The 23,966-nt window shown below is 28.7% G+C and overlaps 4 protein-coding genes across 6 annotated transcripts; 3 read left to right on the forward strand and 1 right to left on the reverse strand.

The window, feature by feature from the left end:
* The first annotated feature begins 874 nt into the window (after nucleotides 1-874).
* Nucleotides 875-4,753, forward strand: LOC106436008 (probable serine/threonine-protein kinase At1g54610). Of its 3 annotated transcripts, none has more exons than XM_013876956.3 (8): nucleotides 875-1,077; nucleotides 1,359-1,476; nucleotides 1,566-2,015; nucleotides 2,455-2,739; nucleotides 2,813-3,367; nucleotides 3,874-3,974; nucleotides 4,042-4,165; nucleotides 4,230-4,753. In XM_013876956.3, the coding sequence occupies exons 3-8, from the start codon at nucleotides 1,638-1,640 to the stop codon at nucleotides 4,521-4,523; spliced, it is 1,737 nt and encodes a 578-aa protein (XP_013732410.1). In that variant the 5' UTR covers nucleotides 875-1,077; nucleotides 1,359-1,476; nucleotides 1,566-1,637; the 3' UTR covers nucleotides 4,524-4,753. The 3 variants fall into 3 exon arrangements, with proteins under 3 accessions (XP_013732410.1, XP_013732414.1, XP_048602219.1); XM_013876960.3 differs by having other exon boundaries at nucleotides 935-1,077; nucleotides 1,409-1,476; XM_048746262.1 differs by having other exon boundaries at nucleotides 949-1,077; nucleotides 1,426-1,476.
* Nucleotides 4,754-5,423: 670 nt separating this feature from the next.
* On the forward strand, nucleotides 5,424-6,546 carry LOC106436009 (acyl carrier protein, chloroplastic). The gene is made up of 4 exons (XM_013876961.3): nucleotides 5,424-5,551; nucleotides 5,827-5,934; nucleotides 6,014-6,136; nucleotides 6,218-6,546. Exons 1-4 carry the CDS (start codon nucleotides 5,504-5,506, stop codon nucleotides 6,341-6,343), a joined length of 405 nt encoding a protein of 134 aa, XP_013732415.1. The 5' UTR covers nucleotides 5,424-5,503; the 3' UTR covers nucleotides 6,344-6,546.
* An 885-nt stretch (nucleotides 6,547-7,431) lies between these two features.
* LOC106436001 (phosphoglycerate mutase-like protein AT74) lies at nucleotides 7,432-8,922 on the forward strand. Its single transcript, XM_013876949.2, has 2 exons — nucleotides 7,432-7,959; nucleotides 8,336-8,922. The coding sequence occupies exons 1-2, from the start codon at nucleotides 7,512-7,514 to the stop codon at nucleotides 8,812-8,814; spliced, it is 927 nt and encodes a 308-aa protein (XP_013732403.1). The 5' UTR covers nucleotides 7,432-7,511; the 3' UTR covers nucleotides 8,815-8,922.
* Nucleotides 8,923-8,977: 55 nt separating this feature from the next.
* Nucleotides 8,978-11,358, reverse strand: LOC106436000 (GDSL esterase/lipase At3g05180). Its single transcript, XM_048746263.1, is given in 6 exon segments — nucleotides 8,978-9,213; nucleotides 9,453-9,726; nucleotides 9,809-9,988; nucleotides 9,990-10,036; nucleotides 10,039-10,260; nucleotides 10,892-11,358. Coding segments are annotated over 6 exon segments (1,218 nt in total). The 5' UTR covers nucleotides 11,151-11,358.
* Between the last annotated feature and the right edge of the window lie 12,608 nt (nucleotides 11,359-23,966).

Raw genomic sequence — 23,966 nt, forward strand, 5'->3', positions numbered from 1 at the left:
TTTTAAACGGAGTGAATATAATAGCGAGGAAAAAACAAAGCACTAGGGAAGCTACTCTATTCACACAACAAAGTGAAAGAAAGACCAGAATGGGCCAAGCTAAATCATTCTCTTGGGCCCATAAGGTGGAAAAGCCCTTTTTATAAACGCAGCCATCTGTGATTCTTTGATTTGCTTTTCAAACCTTCTTAAAAACCTTACTGACTGTTTCTTAAAACACAAGTTGATGTTACGAATCATAAAAATGTATTGTGAGTTGTGACTATTGTCTAGAAGATAACAAAAATATTGTAAGTTAGCATCGTTGGAATGAATAAATACATAAAAGTATACGAAGCTTTCATTTAATTAAATCAGAGAAAACCAAAAATGGTTTGGACAGGAGCAATCACAAGTTTCTGAGCTTTTGTTCCTTGTTTGGTTTACAAAAGAGTCTTGATAAAGGAACTTCTTTGATTGGAGAGATGAAGTAAACTCTCATTATACATATCATAATTATTCTTCTTTTATAATTCCCATTTTAACTTTATTAAAATCATGGTATTATTTTAGTGATTCATTCCAACATATTAGGTGGATGTCTACCAAATATTGTTTTCTTATGTTTAAACTAATATTGTTTGACCAACTATACTATAGCTCAAGCTATTCTTTTCATATATTTGACCATTGTCACTGAAAAAAACATCCACTTCTGTAGCACCATTAGATCCTACATTAAAAATGAGACTGTGAATGGAATGTTTTAAAAGAAAAACACACTTTAATTCAACCAAAACTTTATGGTCTACAAATTAAAAAGAAGGAGAGAAGAGAGGACCAGTAAAATATTAAATAGTGGTCACTCTAAGGTTGGTGGGGGCTGGAGAGTAGTAACTTTGAGCCTTTTGACCTGTTGCGTCCAAAAACAATTACACGTATTAAAACACAGACAACAGATCTTTCGTCTGTTTCTCTTTATTCCTTTTTCTTGTCTGATTCAAACGCCAAACAAGAAAAACAAAACATTAGTTTTGGAGTAACTAAAAAAAAAAGCAGTTCAACCAATCCCTTGTTCTTCAGATTCTTACTCAGAAGGTTGGTTCTTTTTCCTTTTTTCTTCTTATTAATGCTCTTCCACTCTAGTGTAATTGGTGGTATGTATCACCTTGCCTTTTGTCTCCATAGCCTTAATTGATTTATCTTTTCTTTTTTGTGTGCTTTAAAGGTTTGATTTTTAAAATCTTCTGAGCGTCACATATCCCTTTTCTCTTTGTGAAAATTTTGAAAAATCTCTCATTGATCCATCTGTTTGTTGTCCTCTTTCTGTTGAGTGTTGAGTCAGCTTTCTATCTCTCTAAACAAGTTTTTTTTTTCAGATCTTTTGACTTGTCTCCACAACCTTACATCATCCTGTCTGAAAAACTAGGTTCTTGTCTGTTCAAGTTTCAGATTTGACCATCTGGGTCTCCAATTTCACTCCTCCTCGATCATAAAGTAAGTAACTTTCTCCAAATTTTGAAATCTGATTTTCGATATGAAACACTTGCTGGGATTTGAGTTGTCCAATTATGTGTGTGTTGCAGTTAAAAGTTGATTCAAAAGAGATCTCTTTTTTTAGAAACATGATGAGCAAATGAAGGTTAGTTTGATGAGAGATGGGTTGTGTATTGGGTCGACCCGGATCGCCAGGATCAGTAGTTAGCTCAAGGATCGAGTCTAATCGAAAGGAAGTAAACAATGTCTCCGTGACTAAAACCGAAACCATACAAACCACTAGTGTAGTTGTTGCTTCTGCTTCTACTAGTGAGGAGGTTGTGAAGAATCACAAGGAAGAGAATGGCACCAGAGAGAGGAAACCTAGAGGCGAAAGAAGAAGGTCTAGTAAGCCTGACCCGAGACGTAGCAACCCACCAAAGAACTTGCTCGGTGAGCAAGTTGCTGCCGGATGGCCACCGTGGCTGTCTGAAGTCTGCGGTGAAGCTCTTAACGGATGGCTTCCAAGAAAAGCTGATTCCTTTGAGAAGATTGAGAAGGTAAAGATAAAAAAAACTCTGTTTTTGTGCTCTGTTCTTTGGGTTGTTAAAGACTGTTGCTTTGTGTGTAGAACAGAAAAACTCTGTTTTTGTGTTCTGTTCTTTGGCATGATGTTGTGTAATTAAAGTATGTTGCTTTGTGTGTGTAGATAAAAACTCTGTTTCTGTGCTCTGTTCTTTGGGTTGTTAAAGACTGTTGCTTTGTGTGTAGAACAGAGAAACTCTGTTTATGTGTTGTGTTCTTTGGCATGATGTTGGGTTATTAAAGTCTGTTGCTTTGTGTGTTAGAACAGAAAAAACTCTGTGTTTTTGTGTTCTGTTCTTTGGCATGATGTTGTGTAATTAAAGTCTGTTGCTTTATGTGTGTAGATAAAAACTCTGTTTTTGTGCTCTGTTCTCTGCCATTGGGTAGTTAAAGTCTGTTGCTTCATGTGTGTAGATTGGATCAGGAACGTATAGTAATGTGTACAAGGCGAGAGATTCATTAACAGGAAGTATAGTAGCATTAAAGAAAGTGCGGTGCGATGTTTTGGAACGTGAGAGCTTGAGATTCATGGCTAGAGAGATTCTGATCTTGAGGAGATTAGATCATCCCAATGTCATCAAACTAGAAGGTTTGGTTACTTCGAGGATGTCGAATAGTTTATACTTGGTGTTCCGTTACATGCATCACGACCTAGCTGGTCTAGCTGCAAGCCCGGACATAACATTCACCGAGCAACAGGTCAGAAACTGATAGTTTGTAATAGCATAATTATCCGTAACACGTGTTGGTAATAATTGCTATGCTTTTGCAGGTTAAATGCTACATGAAGCAACTCCTCTCGGGGCTCGAACACTGCCACAACAGAGGAGTTCTCCACCGTGATATCAAAGGATCAAACCTCCTTATAGACGACGGAGGAGTTCTTAGGATAGGCGACTTCGGTCTCGCGACGTTTTACGATTCCACTAAAAGGCAAAGGATGACGAACCGGGTTGTTACATTATGGTACAGAGCACCTGAGCTTCTTCACGGTGTCGAAGAGTATAACGTAGGCATTGATCTGTGGAGTGCAGGCTGCATTTTAGCCGAGTTGTTATCAGGTAGACCGATCATGCCGGGTCGCAACGAGGTGGAGCAGTTGCATAGGATATATAAGCTGTGCGGGTCGCCTTCTGAAGAGTATTGGAGGAAGATTAGGCTTCCTTCTCATCAGAGGCATGCTCATCACAAGCCTTTGCCTCAGTTCAAAAGAAAAGTGAGAGAGGTTTTTAAAGACTTCTCTCCTCAGGCGCTTTCTTTGCTTGATACTCTTCTGGCTATTGATCCTTCTGAGCGTCAGACAGCTTCAGATGCGTTGATGAGTGATGTAAGTTTCTTTACAGTGATAAGTTTGAGCCTTTTGAGTAGCCCTGCGGATTCGGTTAGTTCGGGTTGGGAAATTTTGGTTTCGGGTAGTTCAGTTCCGCCACAATCTGACCGAAATAAACCGAAATAATTGGTTTCGGTTTTCGGTTAATTTTGGCTTTTAAATTTATTTCCGCAAATAGCCGTTTCTTTTGTCTCTGTTAGAATTTAGTATAATTTTATTTAAAATTAGGATATTTATTTTCGTCATTTCAGTTAGTTTGGTTATTCGATTATTTTCGGTTATTTAGTTATTTATTTTTAAATTGAAAACCGAACCGAAAACCTAATTATTTTTCAAAACTCCACTGCACTAAACCGAACTCAAAACCGTAACCAAACCAAAAACCGAAAATTTTGGTTCGGTTTGGCTAGTTCGGTTTGGACAAAATCCGCAGGCCTACTTTGAGTCTTTAGGCGTGATCATGGTTCAAACTTCTATGGCTGATTTGTTTTTTTGCTGTACAGTTCTTCATGACAAAGCCATTTCCATGTGAACCTTCTGATCTACCTAAGTATCCTCCAAGTAAAGAGATTGATGCCAGGAAACGAGATGAAGAGTTTAGGAGGTAAAGTTTCCTCTTGTGACTATGTTTGGTTTCTGTTTGCCTAAGAGATGCATTCATGTGTCTGCAGACAAAGGGAAGCACGTAAGGTTCAAGGAGAGAGCAGAAGAAGAATCAGACTACCTCGAGAACGAGCTCATCCAAGAGCAATGGCTGCTCCTGAAGCCAATGCCGAGAATCAATCCAACATTGATGTAAGAAACGAAACAATATTATCTTACTTCTCAGTTCGTGTCTGAATCTTTTTATTTGAAACAGAGGATGCGTATGATCACGCATGCGAATGCTAAGAGCAAGAGCGAGAAGTTTCCTCCACCGCATCAAGACGGGGCGCTTGGTTTTCAAGTGGGATCTTCACGGAGACTTGATCCATCAGAGATACCTTTTAGCTCAAACTCGTTCACTGCTTCTTACTCCAAAGAGCCGCTTCAGACTTGGTCAGGCCCTTTGGCTCCCATTGGAGCGTCTGACTCAAGTTCACAGAGGAGAAAGGATGTTAACAAGGAGAGAAGAATGGCTGCTAAGCTTAAAGGGAAAAGAATCGTTGTTTAATGAGATTATTATTATTATTATTCCTTTTTGATAGATACTTTGGGAAGAAAAACAGTGCTGCTTTTTTGGTGGGTTATATGTTTCTTATTTGTGTATTGAAAATAACATTCAAAATGAGGGCACCTTACATTATATGTAAAGTTTTTAGTTTTTGCTTCCTTGGAGATGGTACTCATGGAGAACTTGCTGTCAATGTAATTCAGGCACATAGTTATGTTTGGTTTTGTTCCTTTTGTCCCTGGTTCTCTGACCGAGAGAGGCACCCATGATCTCAGTAAAGCTTAAGAAAACTTACAGAAACTTCTCAGAAAACCAAAAACTTCTTCCCTCTTATAGTCATGAAGAAGAAACTTCTAACAGTTTGGGAGACGTGTGGTGTTTTTTTAATTAGTATTGGTTGTAACTTGTTAAGTAACAAAACAAGAGTATTTGTGTGTGCTTTTACTTTTGGCTCATGGGGTTTGTTGTGTTAGTTAGGAACTTGACTTGTGTCTTGCTATTATAGGATCTGATTGGTAAGTTGTGGGTACTGTTTGGTTAAACTTTGGCCAATGGTAAAAGGCTGTAATAAATATATGAGAATGAAGGGTAGGTGTGACAAGAAGTACATACTGTAGCTAACTATTTAGTGGACACTGTGGTCCACCATAGCTTTGATTTCGTTTGGTAAAATGGTAAAGACCGGTTTGACAGGTCCACTTCAATTCAATTAAGAACCGGTTTGACAGGTACATTGTTATTAAACTTCGATAACCGTGTAAAGTCACTGAATTCATTTTGGCACGACGTTATGCTACATTCGCTCGTGCATGAGTATCTATGGATCGAATATTTGCATGGGAACGAGGCCCATGTTTTCTTCTTCGCAAACGACGTCGTTTCTGAGTGCACCAAGCTTATAAATGTAGCAAGCTACCATGGGACATCACGCTCTTTGTACACTCCGCCATCTCTCTCCATCTCTCTCGTGAATAACGAAAATGGCGACCACTTTCAGCGCTTCAGTCTCCATGCAAGCTACCTCTCTGGTAATAATCTTTTTCTTTTCAAGATTGGCACTTTATTTTCCAGATCGTTCGCTAATTGTTACGATGTTACATCATTAGCCGTCTGTCACAGTTTAAAAATTTGGACGCACGTTAATGATATGATCATTTCAATTTCATTTACATTCCAATGCGTTTCAGAAACCGTTTTGTGTGATTTAAGGCTGTGATTGTTGGATATGGTTGTGAAAGTTACAGAACAATAGTCATGAGTTGGTGGTTTGAATGAAAACGCTCCTTGTATTGATGAATAACAGGTCACAACAACGAGGATTAGTTTCCAAAAGCCAGTTTTGGTTTCCAACCATGGAAGGACTAATCTCTCCTTCAACCTAAGCCGCACTCGCCTTTCAATCTCTTGCGCGGTATGTTCTGTTTTCTTTTTGTACACCACTTGACCATTTTCTCGTGTTTGTTGACATCTTAGTACTTTTGTCTTTATAGGCCAAACAAGAGACAGTAGAGAAAGTATCTGAGATAGTCAAGAAGCAACTCTCACTCAAAGACGATCAACAAGTCGTTGCAGAAACCAAATTTGTCGATCTTGGAGCAGATTCTCTCGACACGGTACGTAATTCATCAACCAAACCATTCTCTTTGTGAATCAGAACTTGTAGAGTTTGTATTAACTGAGTGTTTTGCATGCAGGTTGAGATTGTGATGGGTTTAGAGGAAGAGTTTGGGATCCAAATGGCAGAAGAGAAAGCACAGAAGATTGCAACAGTTGAGCAAGCTGCTGAACTCATTGAAGAGCTCATGCAAGCCAAGAAGTAACTTCAAGTTTTAGTTTACCCCTCAAAATAAAAAACAGAGCAAGGCTTTGATGAGTTTGTTGTTTTCATTATGTTTTTTAATGTGTCAAGTGGGTCTGTCCCCGTCCTAGTGGTTTAGTAGTATCTGTATCCACGAGTTTCTATCCGTCTCCTGAATCTTTTGGTTCCCAAAAAAAATTCAGAATGAATATCATTTTCAAGAAAGAGAGAAGTATGTTGTATCATAATGTTCAAGGAGTATTTGGTACTATTAACACATACAAAGAGTGTGCCCTAAAAGGAAGTTACACTTAACTTGATTCAGAAGCAATCCTATTCACTAACTGGAATGGCTTCTTCTATCTCGGCCTCAGCAAACTTTCTCCAAACTCCAAAGGCATGCTTAACTACACACAAACCAAAGAGATTGAGAGTCGTTAAAGTATGTTTATTGGGGGTTCTTAGGTTGGAATTATTATCGGAATATAAGAAACCGTCTCTTAACTTTTAACTAAAAAAAATAAAAACTGGTTCTTAAATATCTTATTTAAGAGCCGGTTCTTAACTTTTTTAGTTAAAAGTTAAGAGACGGTTTCTTATATTCTGCTAAAAATCTCAATTTAAGAATCTCCAATAAATATGCTCTTAGTTTAGTTAATAAGGTTGAGGTTACATTAGTACAGGCGTAAAAATAAGATAAAGCCCAACGAGACTTTAAAATTTTACTAATGCGCTGACACTTTTCATCTCTTAACTTATTTTTTTGGGCTAGTTATAGATCCAAAAAGCTTTTATTGGGCTACTAAAATAAATTAACTAAATACTAAAATATCAACTGACTTTATTAGTAACTTTTTTTTTTCTATAAAGAGACGGAGATGGTGCCATGGTGGTATGCCACATTGGGACATTTCCAGATTGATCCTTTTAAGTCTCTATTTTGAAATAAAATTCAAAACATAATGATTACTTTCTCTCAACTGCAATGAACAAGAAGACGTGGATAATAACCTTTATTAGCTAAACAAACAATTAGTTGTTAATATTCCGACAAAAAATACATAACGTATGTCTGAATATACGCTTCATTTATGCTATGACATAGCAACAATAACATTAATTAATTGTCTGAACCAATAAATCAAATACTCAGATTCCGGAAAAAATCCCTAGAAAATTGTTCATCCTCCATGAGTTCAGATAACAAACTACTTCCGAAGCGAATCATCCTCGTACGTCACGGCGAATCCGAAGGAAACCTCGACACGTCGGCATACACAACAACCCCTGATCACAAGATCCAGCTAACAGAATCCGGTTTGCTTCAGGCGCAAGAAGCAGGAGCGCGTCTCCGCTCCCTGCTCTCCTCCAATCCTTCTTCGCCGGAGTGGCGCGTCTGCTTCTACGTCTCCCCTTACGATCGCACGCGTTCTACGCTCCGGGAGATCGGACGGTCGTTCTCGCGCCGCCGCGTGATCGGCGTTCGAGAGGAATGTCGGATCAGGGAGCAGGATTTTGGGAACTTTCAGGTTAAAGAGAGGATGAGAGCGACCAAGAAGGTTAGAGAGAGGTTTGGCCGGTTCTTTTATCGGTTCCCGGAGGGTGAATCCGCCGCCGACGTTTTTGATCGCGTCTCCAGTATGTTTCCACTTCCCTACTTGTTCTAAATGATCAAGTGTTTGAAAAAAAATCGTTAGGCGGTAATTAGGCGCTTTATAGAAGATTATTGGTTATACTAGCAAACGCCTAGACTGATTTAAAAGAAAAATGATTTTTAAAAAAGGTTTAAGAAAAATCATTTTTAGAACACTAATCTACACTGTTGATTGTGTAGATGCATATGCTTTGGGAATTTACTATTAACTGTTAGGACAATGATTAGTTATTACATAAAACATTTTCTGTTGTTTTGTTTTTTCTTTAGTTTGTGTTCTTTCATCGATCTCTCTCTCTCTCTGTGAATGAACAGCAAGTGTTTCAAGAACTTGTCTCTTATGTGTTTCCCTCTTTACAGGTTTTCTTGAGTCTCTATGGAGAGATATTGACATGAACAGACTTCACATGAACCCGACTCATGAGCTAAACTTTGTGATCGTCTCTCACGGGTTAACATCGCGTGTGTTTCTGATGAAATGGTTCAAGTGGACCGTGGAACAGTTTGAGGCATTAAACAATCCCGGGAACAGCGAGATCAGAGTTATGGAGTTAGGACAAGGCGGTGACTACAGCTTGGCGATTCATCACACGGAGGAAGAGTTAGAGAGATGGGGTTTGTCACCGGAGATGATTGCAGATCAGAAATGGCGGGTTAACGCGCATAAGGGCGAATGGAAAGAAGATTGTAAGTGGTACTTTGGTGATTTCTTTGATCATATGGCTGATTCAGATCATGAATCCGAGGCTGATGGCACTGAAGAAGTCGTTACAAATTTAAATCTACTAACGAACTCAGGAGATAACAATGAGGAGTTATGCAATGGACAATGCAGCTGATAGTTAGTGGGTAAGTGTTGTACAAACCTGTGTGTGGTCTATAAGATAACGTTACAAACTTTTATTGAATCAGAGCATTTATTATTGTGGAAGGAAAGTTATTAGTATATGCTCTGTTTTATCACACATGAAAAACAACAAAAGACCCTCTGAGGTTCTGATTTCAAGACGACACCGTCAGGGAATATGTACCGGACAGAATTTTCTGTGAAACAAACCGGTTTGCAGCTTCGGTATAGTGAATTCCATCCCAGTTAACATATTTGGAACTATCATTACATGAGTTGGATGTTACTGTCGTACCGTTTGATGTCCCTGTTGAACCGCAGTTAATCTGATCATTGTAGTTCAGTGGCGGTCCTCCGGTTCCACAACATACCATTATGGACTGATCAAAACCTGTTATTAATACCCAAAAATAGTTTTCACTTACAAACTACAAGTAATGTTAGATATATACACATAGTCGATTCTTAGCATATCGAAATGAAACATTGGTCTACCCTTAAAAAGTTAATATACATTATCAGTTTATTTTTAAAAAATATTAAAAATTCTTATTAAACTGTTTGGTTCCCAAAATATTGGGACCGGTCTTAAGTATAATACCAGACTTATGTTCAGTTAAGTATGCTTACCATATTTGGAATGATTCTGGATGAGGTCAGATTTGATCGAGAACATATCGACGTACGTGAAATTAGCATCACGATATTGTTGAGTAAAATTTCTGACGAGACCCTGAAGCTGTAAATTGAAGAGCTTAGCAGCTTCGTTATGGCCAATGACACAACCAAACTCATCAACTTTTGATTTCTCTTTCCCAAATATTGACACCATCTGAGCTAAACACCCAATTGGTCCTGTGTTGTGTATCCAAAAGTTTCTCGCACCCCCTTCCCAATATAGTCTCTAGAAAAGAAAACAAAAGTTACAGAAAAATGAAATCCTTTTTATAATAACGACATTAAAGACTCATCATGTAAATACTGACATTTATTCCATCTTTAAATGTACTTATGATTGTAGGAATGACAGCAGCAGCTTGATCTACTGTCTTGCCGTAAATTGCACCGGCTATATCATTTTGTCCGATATCAAACATGTACAATCCATTTTTGAAATGATCTTCCGACGGTAAGTTTTCGAAAGTTTTATCTGAAAAAAAATATATTGGTACGAATAAACATATGTCTATATGAACCGGACAAGTTTATATATATCTTGATGAATATTTTTAGTTACCTTGTTGTATTAATTGAAGAACTTTGAATTTGAAGGTGACGAATTGAGCAACTTGAACGCCAAATCCAAAAGGGCTAAAGGATGCAGCATTTGCCTTCTGAATCGTTGATCCACCAGCAGCAAAATTGCAGCCTCTCAGGTAGCTTTGTGTGCTAACTGAATCCAAATAAGGTCTCAAGTAGGGTCGACCAATTGCCTCCACTACATAAAAGACCCAATTTAAAGCACGTTGTTTAGAAACTTATCGTAAATCAATATGTTTCATTGCAACAAAAACAACTCTTAGCTTTGATCTTATAAACAGGAGTCAGTTATTTCTTTACTGTCTTTGAGTTTATAATTTATAGAGAAAAACTATTTTAAATTATTAATTAACAAAAACTAGTCTTATTTTCTGTTAACCGGAAGTGCTGCGAGTCTTATGGTTCGTATGAATCCATATAAACCACACTGTGAGTCTGTGAATAACATGAGCTTGAAAGCTGCATTAGAAAAATCAATTAAAATCGTCTTGCAAATATTAATTTACCACAGAAAATATTGCGAAGTCTAGAACGTCATGTTTTTAGTGGACTAGTTGGATATGGTGCATGCAACGCGTTCAGTGAGAAAAAAATGTTATGCAGGAAATTAATTTACCACAAAGAAAATATTGCCAAGTCTAGAAAGTCATGGCTTTAGTGGACTAGTTTGCTGTGGTGCATAACCATAACAAAACTGTCGTGGTACACAATTTGTGAAAGTATATACGATCGACAATCATACGTAAAAAAGTTGTTTGTACAAACCAATAAATAAAGGAAAATGATAGGATTTAGGAATGAAGAATTACTTAGAAAATCGACGATGAGACGTCCATCACAGAATCTTCCAGTAGATGGAGGTTTAAAGACGAAGGATTGTCCATTGGGAGGTGGGAGACGGAAACCAAGACCAGAGGTGAGTTCTCCGGTGTCGGAGTTAGAGTCTCCGAAGTTGAAAACTGCCGCAAAATTAGGAGAAATCGGAAAAGAACTGGCCAGAAGAGGCTGAGTATGAGAGATGGCTACAAATGATAACAATATGAGAAGAGAGTGAATAACGGTTTCCATTGCTTAGTATACTTTTCCCTTCTTTTGGTCAAATGCTTAGTATATTTTCCATCTTCTCATTATTGCTTATATTTATATGCAAATCTCTACTAATAAAAGGGAGCTTTTGAGGCTCCATAGGACGTCCACATCAGCGGAAAAAATTTCTCCCAAAAGATGACACGTGGCATAAAATATAGTTTTACATTTTAATATTAATTATTTTCGAAAATTGTAAAAAATATGTAAACATACAGCATTAAAAAATGAAAAAACTACATTAAACATATGTAAGATTACTATTTTTCACTTAAAAAAAAAGATGGCTTATCTCCATAATGTAACACTACCGTTTTAAAAAAAAAACAAAAAACATTATATATAATTTCGAAAATAATAATTATATGTAAAACATACAACATAAAAATGGAAATACTACAATAAACATAAATATGTTTGACTATTTGTCCAAGTTCTTCTATTAAACATTGCCGTTTTACATTAAAAATAGAAAAATACGTAAAAATTTAAACATCTATCTTAAAATATAAAATATAGACATTAACTAAATATAAAGTATAAAAAAGAGAAATACTAAATATATAAAAAAATAATAAGTAAATATTATAAATATATAAATATACGAATTATATATACAATAATAAGTAAATGCACAATTTTTTAAAAATGAAAAGAGTATATTAAATATTAAACATCTATCTTAAAATGTAAAATATAGATATTAAGTAAATAGAAAATATAAGAAAAAGAAATAAACAACTTAAAAACAATGAAAAAAGTATATTAAGATTTAAACATCTATCTTAAAATGTAAAATATAGATATTACGCAAATAGAAAGTATAAGAAAAGGAAATACACAATTTAAAAAAATGGAAAAAGTACATTAGTATTTAAACATCTATCTTAAAATGCAAATCAATCTTAAAATATAAAATTATTAGTAAATAGAAAGTATAAGAAATAAAAACACACAATATAAAGAAAAATAAATAATAAGTAAATATATAATATAATCTCGAAAGATGACACGTGACATTAAACATATGTAAGATTACTATTTTTCACTTAAAAAAAAGACGGCTTATCTCCATAATGTAACATTACCGTTTTATAAAAAAAACAAAAAACATTATATATAATTTCGAAAATAATAAATATATGTAAAACATACAACATAAAAATGGAAATACTACAATAAACATAAATATGTTTGACTATTTGTCCAAGTTCTTCTATTAAACATTGTCGTTTTACATTAAAAATAGAAAAATACGTAAAGATTTAAACATCTATCTTAAAATATAAAATATAGACATTAACTAAATATAAAGTATAAAAAAGAGAAATACTCAATATAAAAAAAAAAAAATAAGTAAATATTATAAATATACGAATTATATATACAATAATAAGTAAATGCACAATTTTTTAAAAATGGAAAGAGTATATTAAATATTAAACATCTATCTTAAAATGTAAAATATAGATATTAAGTAAATAGAAAATATAAGAAAAAAAAATACACAACTTAAAAACAATGAAAAAAATATATTAAGATTTAAACATCTATCTTAAAATGTAAAATATAGATATTACGCAAATAGAAAGTATAAGAAAAGGAAATACACAATTTAAAAAAATGGAAAAAGTACATTAGTATTTAAACATCTATCTTAAAATGTAAATCAATCTTAAAATATAAAATTATTAGTAAATAGAAAGTATAAGAAATAAAAATACACAATATAAAGAAAAATAAATAATAAGTAAATATATAATATAATCTCGAAAGATGACACGTGGCATAAAATATAGTTTTACATTTTAATATTACTTATTTTTGAAAATTATAAAAAATATGTAAACATACAGCATAAAAAAATAGAAAAACTATATTAAACATATGTAAGATTACTATTTTTCACTTAAAAAAAGACGGCTTATCTCCATCATGTAACATTACCGTTTTATAAAAACAACAAAAAACATTATATATAATTTTAAAAATAATAAATATATGTAAAACATACAACATAAAAATGGAAATACTACATTAAACATATGTAAGATTACATTTTACATTTTTATTTTAAGAAAATAATATGTAAACATACAACATAAAAATGAAAAAACTACATTAAACATATGTAAGATTACCATTTTTCACTAAAACAAAAAAAGACGGCTTATCTCCATAATGTAACATTACTATTTTGTAAAAAAGAAAATTATATATAATTTCGAAAATAATAAATAATATGTAAACATACACCATAAAAAATGGAAATACTACATTAAACATATGTAAAATTACCATTTTACATTTAAAAATAAAAATAATATGTAAACATACAACATAAAAAAATGGAAAAACTACATTAAACATATGTAAGATTACCATTGTTCACTAAAAAAACGGGTTATCTCCATAATGTAATATTACCATTTTATTAAAAAAAGAAAAAAAAACATAAATATAACTATTTGACTATTTATCCAAGTTCTTCTATTAAACATTGCCGTTTTACATTAAAAATGGAAAAATACGTAAAGATTTAAACATCTATCTTAAAATATAAAATATAGACATTAACTAAATATAAAGTATAAGAAAGAGAAATACTCAATATATAGAAAAATAAATAATAAGTAAATGTTATAAATATATAAATATACGAATTATATATACAATAATAAGTAAATGCACAATTTTAAAAAAATGGAAAGAGTACATTAAATATTAAACATCTATCTTAAAATGTAAAATATAGATATTAAGTAAATAGAAAATATAAGAAAAGGAAATACACAATTTAAAAAAATGGAAAAATACATTAGTATTTAAACATCTATCTTAAAATGTAAATCAATCTTAAAATATAAAATTATTAGTAAATAGAAATTATAGGAAATAGAAATACACAATATAAAGAAAAATAAATAATAAGTAAATATATAATATAAGTGAATACCAAATTTAAAAAATGGGAAATTACATTAAGATTTAAAAATATATATTAAAATTTAAATATAGATATTACGTAAAATGAAAGTATAACAAATGGAAATATACAATTTAAAAAATGGAAAACGTACATTAAGATTTAAACATCTATCTTAAAATGTAAAATAGAGATATTAAGTAAATTAAAAGTACAAGAAATGGAAATACATATACAGGAAAATAAATAATAAGTAAATAATGTAAATATATAATATATGAATTATATATGTAATAATAAGTAAATACACAATTTTTTTAAAAATTGAAAAAGTTCATCAAGCATTAAACATCTATCTTAAAATGTAAAATATATAATATAAGTAAATACACAATTTAAAAATGGAAAAAGTACATTAATATTTAAATATCTATTTAAAAATATAAAATATAGATATTACGTAAATAAAAATGTAAGAAATGGAAATAAACATTTTAAAAAATGGAAAAAGTACATTAAGATTTAAGCATCTATCTTAAAATGTACTTCTATCTTAAAGTGGTAGTAAATTATATAAAAATGGAAATACCACATTAAACAAAAAAAAAATGTATAGTTTTACATCAAAAAAGTCCCTATAAAACTCATTATTCCATCCACATCAATCTCACACTATTAAGGAAAATTTCAAAGCACTCAAGCAAAAAAATGGTTTCACTATCAACTCTTGCCGTACCAAAAACCTTTAATGACCTTGAATGAGATTTTTTTATAACAACAAACTTTTTGTTATGTGGATTCATTGTTGGGAAACCCACAACTTCCAAAAGCCAAACTTATTCATGGGAATTGAATTGTTTTTCATAGACTCAAAGGTATTCTTACAAATTTAAATTAATCTAATCCATAATTTTATTGTTAATATTCATACTAACTCTTTCATGATCAAACCATTTCAGTTAATAACCATTCAAGCGTTTATCCCGAAACACTTCCTTCCTCGCCGAATCAAGTATTGGTTCATATTGGTTTAGTATTGTTTTTGGTTTACTAACCGGTTTAGGATGGTCCTATTGTAAATATAATTTAAGTTGGTTTAGCATATATTATGTTTAAAATAACTTAAATTAAATAATAATAATAATATTATGCTTAAAATATAATTTTAGAGACTTTTCAAATATAGTTTACAGAACATTATAGGTGATGAATTTAATTTATTAAATTCGTTTATTACTTAAAACTAAGTTTTAAAAAAAACGTACTGAGTTATAAATATCAATGATGGATTGGTGAGTATAACATGAAGACAAAAATATAAATATCTGATTTTCAAGATAAGAAATTCAGCTTTTATTCAAATACTCAATATATAATATCTTAAATTATTTTTTAAAAAATATACATAATTTATATATTTAGATTAATCTTCCAAACTTAAACTATTATATTATATATGAATAATGTTTTTAAATAAAAATAATTTCTGATTTAAAATAAAAATAAAAACAACAAATGTTTATTTTCAAATAATGGATGTAATTTACATTATAATATCATTTAACAAGTATTAGATACGTTTTGATATATCATTATTTTCTATTTCCAGAAAACAATAAATTGTTAAACATCAATATCATCTAGGTTAAGTATACGAACAACAAAAATTCAAACATCACAAAAAATATTTACATAACCATTATAATACAATAATTTAATCAAAAATACAATTAAAAAAATATTAAAAATAATAGTTATATACTTAATATTTGAAAATAAAAGATATTTTTGCTAAAATTGTACCTACCTGGCCAAGGAGATCGACCATCATTTTACGGATCGATCGAATGTTGAGCATGTGGTCGATCCAAAAATACTCTGCAGTTTAATAAAATCTCTAAAACATTTATTCCAACACTCAAAAGATAGTTTTGTTAAATATGATAACTAGATAGCCAATAAAATTACAAAAAAATATTTAAATAGTAAAAAATATGTTAATTTAACGTGTTAAAATTTAAAAATAAATTTTAATTATGACATGCATTTTAACATTTATATAAATATAAATCATAGCCTAAATATAAATAATTTAACAACTTCAATTAGAAAAAAATAAAAATCCCGGGCGTAGCCCGGGTTAATCCCTAGTCTCTACTAATAAAAGGGAGCTTTTGAGGCTCCATAGGGCGTCCACATCAGCGGAAAAAAATTATCCCGAAAGATGACACGTGGCATAAAATATAGTTTTACATTTTAATATTAATTATTTTCGAAAATTATAAAAAATATGTAAACATACAGCATTAAAAAATGGAAGCGTCCACTTCAGCGGAAAAAATTTATCCCGAAAGATGACACGTGGCATAAAATATAGTTTTACATTTTAATATTAATTATTTTCGAAAATTATAAAAAATATGTAAACATACAGCATTAAAAAATGGAAAAACTACATTAAACATATGTAAGATTACTATTTTTCACTTAAAAAAAAAGACGGCTTATCTCCATAATGTAACATTACCGTTTTATAAAAAAAAAACAAAAAACATTATATATAATTTCGAAAATAATAAATATAAGTAAAACATACAACATAAAAATGGAAATACTACATTAAACATAAATATGTTTGACTTCTCTACTAATAAAAGGGAGCTTTTGAGGCTCCATAGGGCGTCCACATCAGCGGAAAAAATTTATCCCGAAAGATGACACGTGGCATAAAATATAGTTTTACATTTTAATATTAATTATTTTCGAAAATTGTAAAAAATATGTAAACATACAGCATTAAAAAATGGAAAAACTACATTAAACATATGTAAGATTACTATTTTTCACTTAAAAAAAAAAAGACGGCTTATCTCCATAATGTAACATTACCGTTTTATAAAAAAAAAACAAAAAACATTATATATAATTTCGAAAATAATAAATATAAGTAAAACATACAACATAAAAATGGAAATACTACATTAAACATAAATATGTTTGACTATTTGTCCAAGTTCTTCTATTAAACATTGCCGTTTTACATTAAAAATAGAAAAATACGTAAAGATTTAAACATCTATCTTAAAATATAAAATATAGACATTAACTAAATATAAAGTATAAAAAAGAGAAATACTCAATATATAAAAAATAAATAATAAGTAAATATTATAAATATATAAATATATGAATTATATATACAATAATAAGTAAATGCACAATTTTTTAAAAATGGAAAGAGTATATTAAATATTAAACATATATCATAAAATGTAAAATATAGATATTAAGTAAATAGAAAATATAAGAAAAAGAAATACACAACTTAAAAACAATGGAAAAAGTATATTAAGATTTAAACATCTATCTTAAAATGTAAAATATAGATATTACGCAAATAGAAAGTATAAGAAAAGGAAATACACAATTTAAGAAAATAGAAAAAGTACATTAGTATTTAAACATCTATCTTAAAATGTAAATCAATCTTAAAATATAAAAATTATTAGTAAATAGAAAGTATAAGAAATAAAAATACACAATATAAAGAAAAATAAATAATAAGTAAATATATAATATAATCTCGAAAGATGACACATGGCATTAAAATATAGTTTTACATTTTAATATTACTTATTTTCGAAAATTATAAAAAATATGTAAACATACAGCGTAAAAAAATGTAAAAACTACATTAAACATATGTAAAATTACTATTTTTCACTTAAAAAAAGACGGCTTATCTCCATAATGTAACATTACCGTTTTATAAAAAAAACAAAAAACATTATATATAATTTTGAAAATAATAAATATATGTAAAACATACAACATAAAAATGGAAATACTACATTAAACATATGTAAGATTACCATTTTACATTTTTATTTTTAGAAAATAATATGTAAACATACAACATAAAAAATGAAAAAACTACATTAAACATATGTAAGATTACTATTTTTCACTAAAAAAAAGACGGCTTATCTCCATAATGTAACATTACTATTTTGTAAAAAAAAAATTATATATAATTTCGAAAATAATAAATAATATGTAAACATACAACATAAAAAATGGAAATACTACATTAAACATATGTAAAATTACCATTTTACATTTAAAAATAACAATAATATGTAAACATACAACATAAAAAAATGGAAAAACTACATTAAACATGTGTAAGATTAACATTGTTCACTAAGAAAACGGGTTATCTTCATAATGTAACATTAGAATTTTATTAAAAAAAGAAAAAAAAAACATAAATATAACTATTTGACTATTTGTCCAAGTTCTTCTATTAAACATTGCCGTTTTACATTAAAAATAGAAAAATACGTAAAGATTTAAACATCTATCTTAAAATATAAAATATATACATTAACTAAATATAAAGTATAAGAAAGAGAAATACTCAATATATAGAAAAATAAATAATAAGTAAATATTATAAATATATAAATATACGAATTATATATACAATAATAAGTAAATGCACAATTATTAAAAAATGAAAAGAGTATATTAAATATTAAACATCTATCTTAAAATGTAAAATATAGATATTAAGTAAATAGAAAGTATTAGAAAAGGAAATACACAATTTAAAAAAATGGAAAAAATACATTAGTATTTAAACATCTATCTTAAAATGTAAATCAATCTTAAAATATAAAATTATTAGTAAATAGAAAGTATAAGAAATAGAAATACACAATATAAAGAAAAATAAATAATAAGTAAATATATAATATAAGTGAATACCAAATTTAAAAAATGGGAAATTACATTAAGATTTAAAAATATATATTAAAATTTAAAATATAGATATTACGTAAATAGAAAGTATAACAAATGGAAATATACAATTTAAAAAATGGAAAACATACATTAAGATTTAAACATCTATCTAAAAATCTAAAATATAGATATTAAGTAAATTAAAAGTACAAGAAATGGAAATACATATACATGAAAATAAATAATAAGTAAATAATGTAAATATATAATATATGAATTATATATGTAATAATAAGTAAATACACTATTTTTTTAAAAATGGAAAAAGTTCATCAAGCATTAAACATCTATCTTAAAATGTAAAATATATAATATAAGTAAATACACAATTTAAAAAATGGAAAAAGTGCATTAATATTTAAATATCTATTTAAAAATATAAAATTTAGATATTACGTAAATAAAAATATAAGAAATGGAAATAAACATTTTAAAAAATGGAAAAAGTACATTAAGATTTAAGCATCTATCTTAAAATGTACTTCTATCTTTAAATGGTAGTAAATTATATAAAAATGGAAATACCACATTAAACAAAAAAAAATGTATAATTTTACATCAAGAAAGTCCCTATAAAACTCATTATTCCATCCACATCAACCTCACACTATTAAGCAAAATTTCAAAGCACTCGAGCAAAAAAATGGTTTTACTATCAACTCTTGCCGTCCCAGAAACCTTTAATGACATTGAATGAGATTTTTTTATAACAACAAACTTTTTGTTAGGTGGATTCATTGTTGGGAAACCTGCAACTTCCAAAAGCCAAACTTATTCATGAGAATTGAATTGCTTTTCATAGACTCAAAGGTATTCTTACAAATTTAAATTAATCTAATCTATAATTTTATTGTTAATATTCATACTAACTCTTTCATGATCAAACCATTTCAGTTGATAACCATTCAAGCGTTTATCCCGAAACACTTCCTTCCTCGCCGAATCAGGTATTGGTTCATATTGGTTTAGTATTGTTTTTGGTTTACTAACCGGTTTAGGATGGTCTTATTGTAAATATAATTTAAGTTGGTTTAGCATATATTATGTTTAAAATAACTTAAATTAAATAATAATAATATTATGCTTAAAATATAATTTTAGAGAGTTTTCAAATATAGTTTACAGAACATTATAGGTGATGAATTTAATTTATTAAATTCGTTTATTACTTAAAACTAAGTTTTTTAAAAAACATACTGAGTTATAAATATCAATGATGGATTGGTGAGTATAACATGAAGACAAAAATATAAATATCTGATTTTCAAGATAAGAAATTTAGCTTTTATTCAGATACTCAATATATAATATCTTAAATTATGTTTTAAAAAATATACATAATTTATATATATAGATTAATCTTCCAAACTTAAACTATTATATTATATATGAATAATGTTTTTAAATAAAAATAATTTCTGATTTAAAATAAAAATAAAAACAACAAATGTTTATTTACAAATAATGGATGTAATTTACATTATACTATCATTTAACAAGTATTAGATACGTTTTGATATATCATTATTTTCTATTCCCAGAAAACAATAAATTGTTAAACATCAATATCATCTAGGTTAAGTATACGAACAACAAAAATTCAAACATCACAAAAAATATTTACATAACCATTATAATACAATAATTTAATCAAAAATACAATTAAAAAAATATTAAAAAGAATAGTTATATACTTAATATTTGAAAATAAAAGATATTTTTGCTAAAATTGTACTTACCTGGCCAAGGAGATCGACCATCTTTTTACGGATCGATCGAATGTTGAGCATGTGGTCGATCCAAAAATACTCTGCAGTTTAATGAAATCTCTAAAACATTTATTCCAACACTCAAAAGATAGTTTTGCTAAATATGATAACTAAATAGCCAATAAAATTACAAAAAAATATTTAAATAGTAAAAAATATGTTAATTTAATGTGTTAAAATTTAAAAATAAATTTTAATTATGACATGCATTTTAACATTTATATAAATATAAATCATAGCCTAAATATAAATAATTTAACAACTTAAATTAGAAAAAAATAAAAATCACGGGCGTAGCCCGGGTTAATCCCTAGTACAAATATATACATAAGAAATGTGTATGTGTGTACAATGTTTAGTTTAATGAAAATAGAATGGAGTTTTTTTTGAAATATGGAAATAAAGAATATGATCGTGTTCCTCCCGTAACACTTTTTTATTTTATCTTTTTGGGGTTTTACGGAACTCACATCCATTTCGTTGTGTCATTGTGTTAATCATCGATATAATTCTGTCATTTTGTCAATCATCGATATAATTGTGTTATTATGTTAATCAAAGACCATGTTTTCGGTAGGTGAAGATTGAAGAGTCGAACAAAAGTCAGAAAACGAGGCTTCATTTTTGTTAAAAGTTGTTACTTAACGACCTATTGTTACTCAAAAATAATTTCAGACAAGTTTCATATAGCTATATGTACTTTGGCTTCAAAATATAGATTATTTTCATATTTCTACTATCAGTGTAATTTTATCTTTTTGAATATTGTGTAATGTAACCAATTATAATTTGTTGGGTTTTTTATAATTGGTCAAATTAGATTTCGTTTATATCCTAAAAGATTAATAATTATTTTTTGTCAAAGATTGATAATTAGTTTAATCTACATGCTTTTAGGTAAAACAATATATATTATTAAACATAAGAAACAAAAAAAATGATGAACATACTAAATATAATTTTTAAGTATAATTAGGTTTGAATGTGGATGAAGAGTGTTGTCAAATTTCTCTATAGCGGGTCCAAAGATGTAAGAAAAGTTGGTCAGATTTCGTGAACCACCAATTGTGTGTACTCTATCGTTCTTATAAAACTGATTTATCGTAAATTTGATGTGAGATTACTGTGCATGTGACTATTAAACTCACCATGTGAATACTGACCTTTATTCCATCTTGAAATTTATCTGGATTTTAGGAATGATACCAAAAGCTAGATCTAGTGTCTTGTTGAAAAAATGCACCGGCAAGGTCATTTTGTCCGACATCAAACATAAACAATCCATTTTTAAAAAAAAAATATTCCGTTGGTAAGTATCGCTTCATCTGAAAAAACAATTAAAAACATTGGTACAGTACTATACGATTCAAACAACTTTATGTAACGTTGATGAATCAGTTGAACAACTTTGGATTGAAGGTGATGAATTGAGAGACTTGAACACCAAAACCAAAAAGGCTAATATGGGTGCAGCATTTTCTTTCTGAATCGTTGATCCAGCCGCTGCAAAATTGCAGCCTCTCAGGTAACTTTGTTTGCTTACCGATACCAAATAAGACCGGGTTGACCAATTGCTTCCTCTACATAAAAGGGCCCAATTTGAAGCACAACAAAATCTCTCATCTCTGATCTTATAAACTGAAGTTAGTTATGACTTTACAGAGTCTTTAAGTTTAATACTTCATTGGCCTAGTTAATCATATGGTCGTCAAGGAAAAAAAATTATATCTAGCTTTTCGTAACACTACTTGATATTCATATTCAGGTTGTATAATGTAATTCACATTTATCTTATATATTAAAACAGAAGTCACAACCTTGATTCATGTGAGATTTTTTTAAAAATGAATCTAATGGACCTATTCATAGAAATTCATACTACATTTTAATTCAGACTAATAATAAATAGAATTTTTAAAATATTTTAATCATAATATCTTTTCATTTTAAATATAAATATATTTATTTTAAAAGTCTAACAAATCTGTTTGAAAAGATTTTTACAAGATCTTCATTTTCGAAATTATATTTAAATATTTTCACTAATTTCGAAATTAGTTTAAAATATTATTATACATTAATATATTCAGTTATATAAAATGAAACATAAAAAAATCTATAATATTTTATTTATTATATAATCATAATCAATCATATTAAAATAAAATTATTATATTGAGCTAAATAAAATTATTATATTGAGCTAAATATAATAAAATTATATTAAATTCATATATTTATATATTTTATTTTCGTAATTAAAAAATATTTATGTTCAAAAATAAAATCTAATATGTTGGTAAGATGGGTTAACATTATCAAACTATATAATACATGTATAAAAATTAACATGTATTTCTTTAAAGTTAATAATATAAAATCTTTGTAACTACTTTAATCATAATATATTTTCATTTTAAATATAATATATATTTGTATTATATTTTAAAAATTCTAATAAATCTGTGTAAAAATATTTAAACAATAACTTAATGTATTTTAAGTTATCGTTTAGAAATGAAAATAAATAAATTATATCATATTTTATCTATTTTTATAGTCATGATCATGTTAAAATATAATTATTATACTAAAATAAATATGATAAAATTATATTCAATTGATAAATTTATAAATTTTATTTTCATAACTATAAACTATTTATTTGAAATATAATATGATGATAGAACGGCTTAAAATTAACAAACTATATAATACATGTCTAAAAATTAATATATCTTACACTTTTATATATACAATAATAAATTATCTAAAATGAATAAGCATAAAAATATTGGTAAAAAGAAATCCAGTTTTGAAATACGGATCAGAATTTAGCCTAAATTAAATACAAAATATTTTTTAAATATATTTCCTCATGAATATATTAATTTGCTTAATAACTAAATGCAAATACAATAAGATAAATATATAATAAGAAGTGGCAAATACATAAGGTTTAAACAATTAATTAATTATAACATGTAAATTATAAAATTATTGTATTTGAAATAGTTATATAAATATTTAAGTATATGATTAACATTAAAAATATATACCACTTATGTTCTAAAACAATAATTTATGTATAAAAAAGTGAAAACGAACACCCGTGCAGTTGCACGGGTCAAAATCTAGTTTATCATTATTTGCACAATTTTCTGTATAATTTTCATATTTTCGTATAATTTAATATTAATAATTGTGATAAAGGATTTTTCAGTTTTGTCTTAGATCTCTAGAGGTAAGCACGACACTGGTACTGTGTATAGTTTAACGAAACTAGAACAGAGTTTG

This window comes from Brassica napus, chromosome C1, assembly GCF_020379485.1.
Source record: "Brassica napus cultivar Da-Ae chromosome C1, Da-Ae, whole genome shotgun sequence".
Lineage (NCBI taxonomy): Eukaryota > Viridiplantae > Streptophyta > Magnoliopsida > Brassicales > Brassicaceae > Brassica > Brassica napus.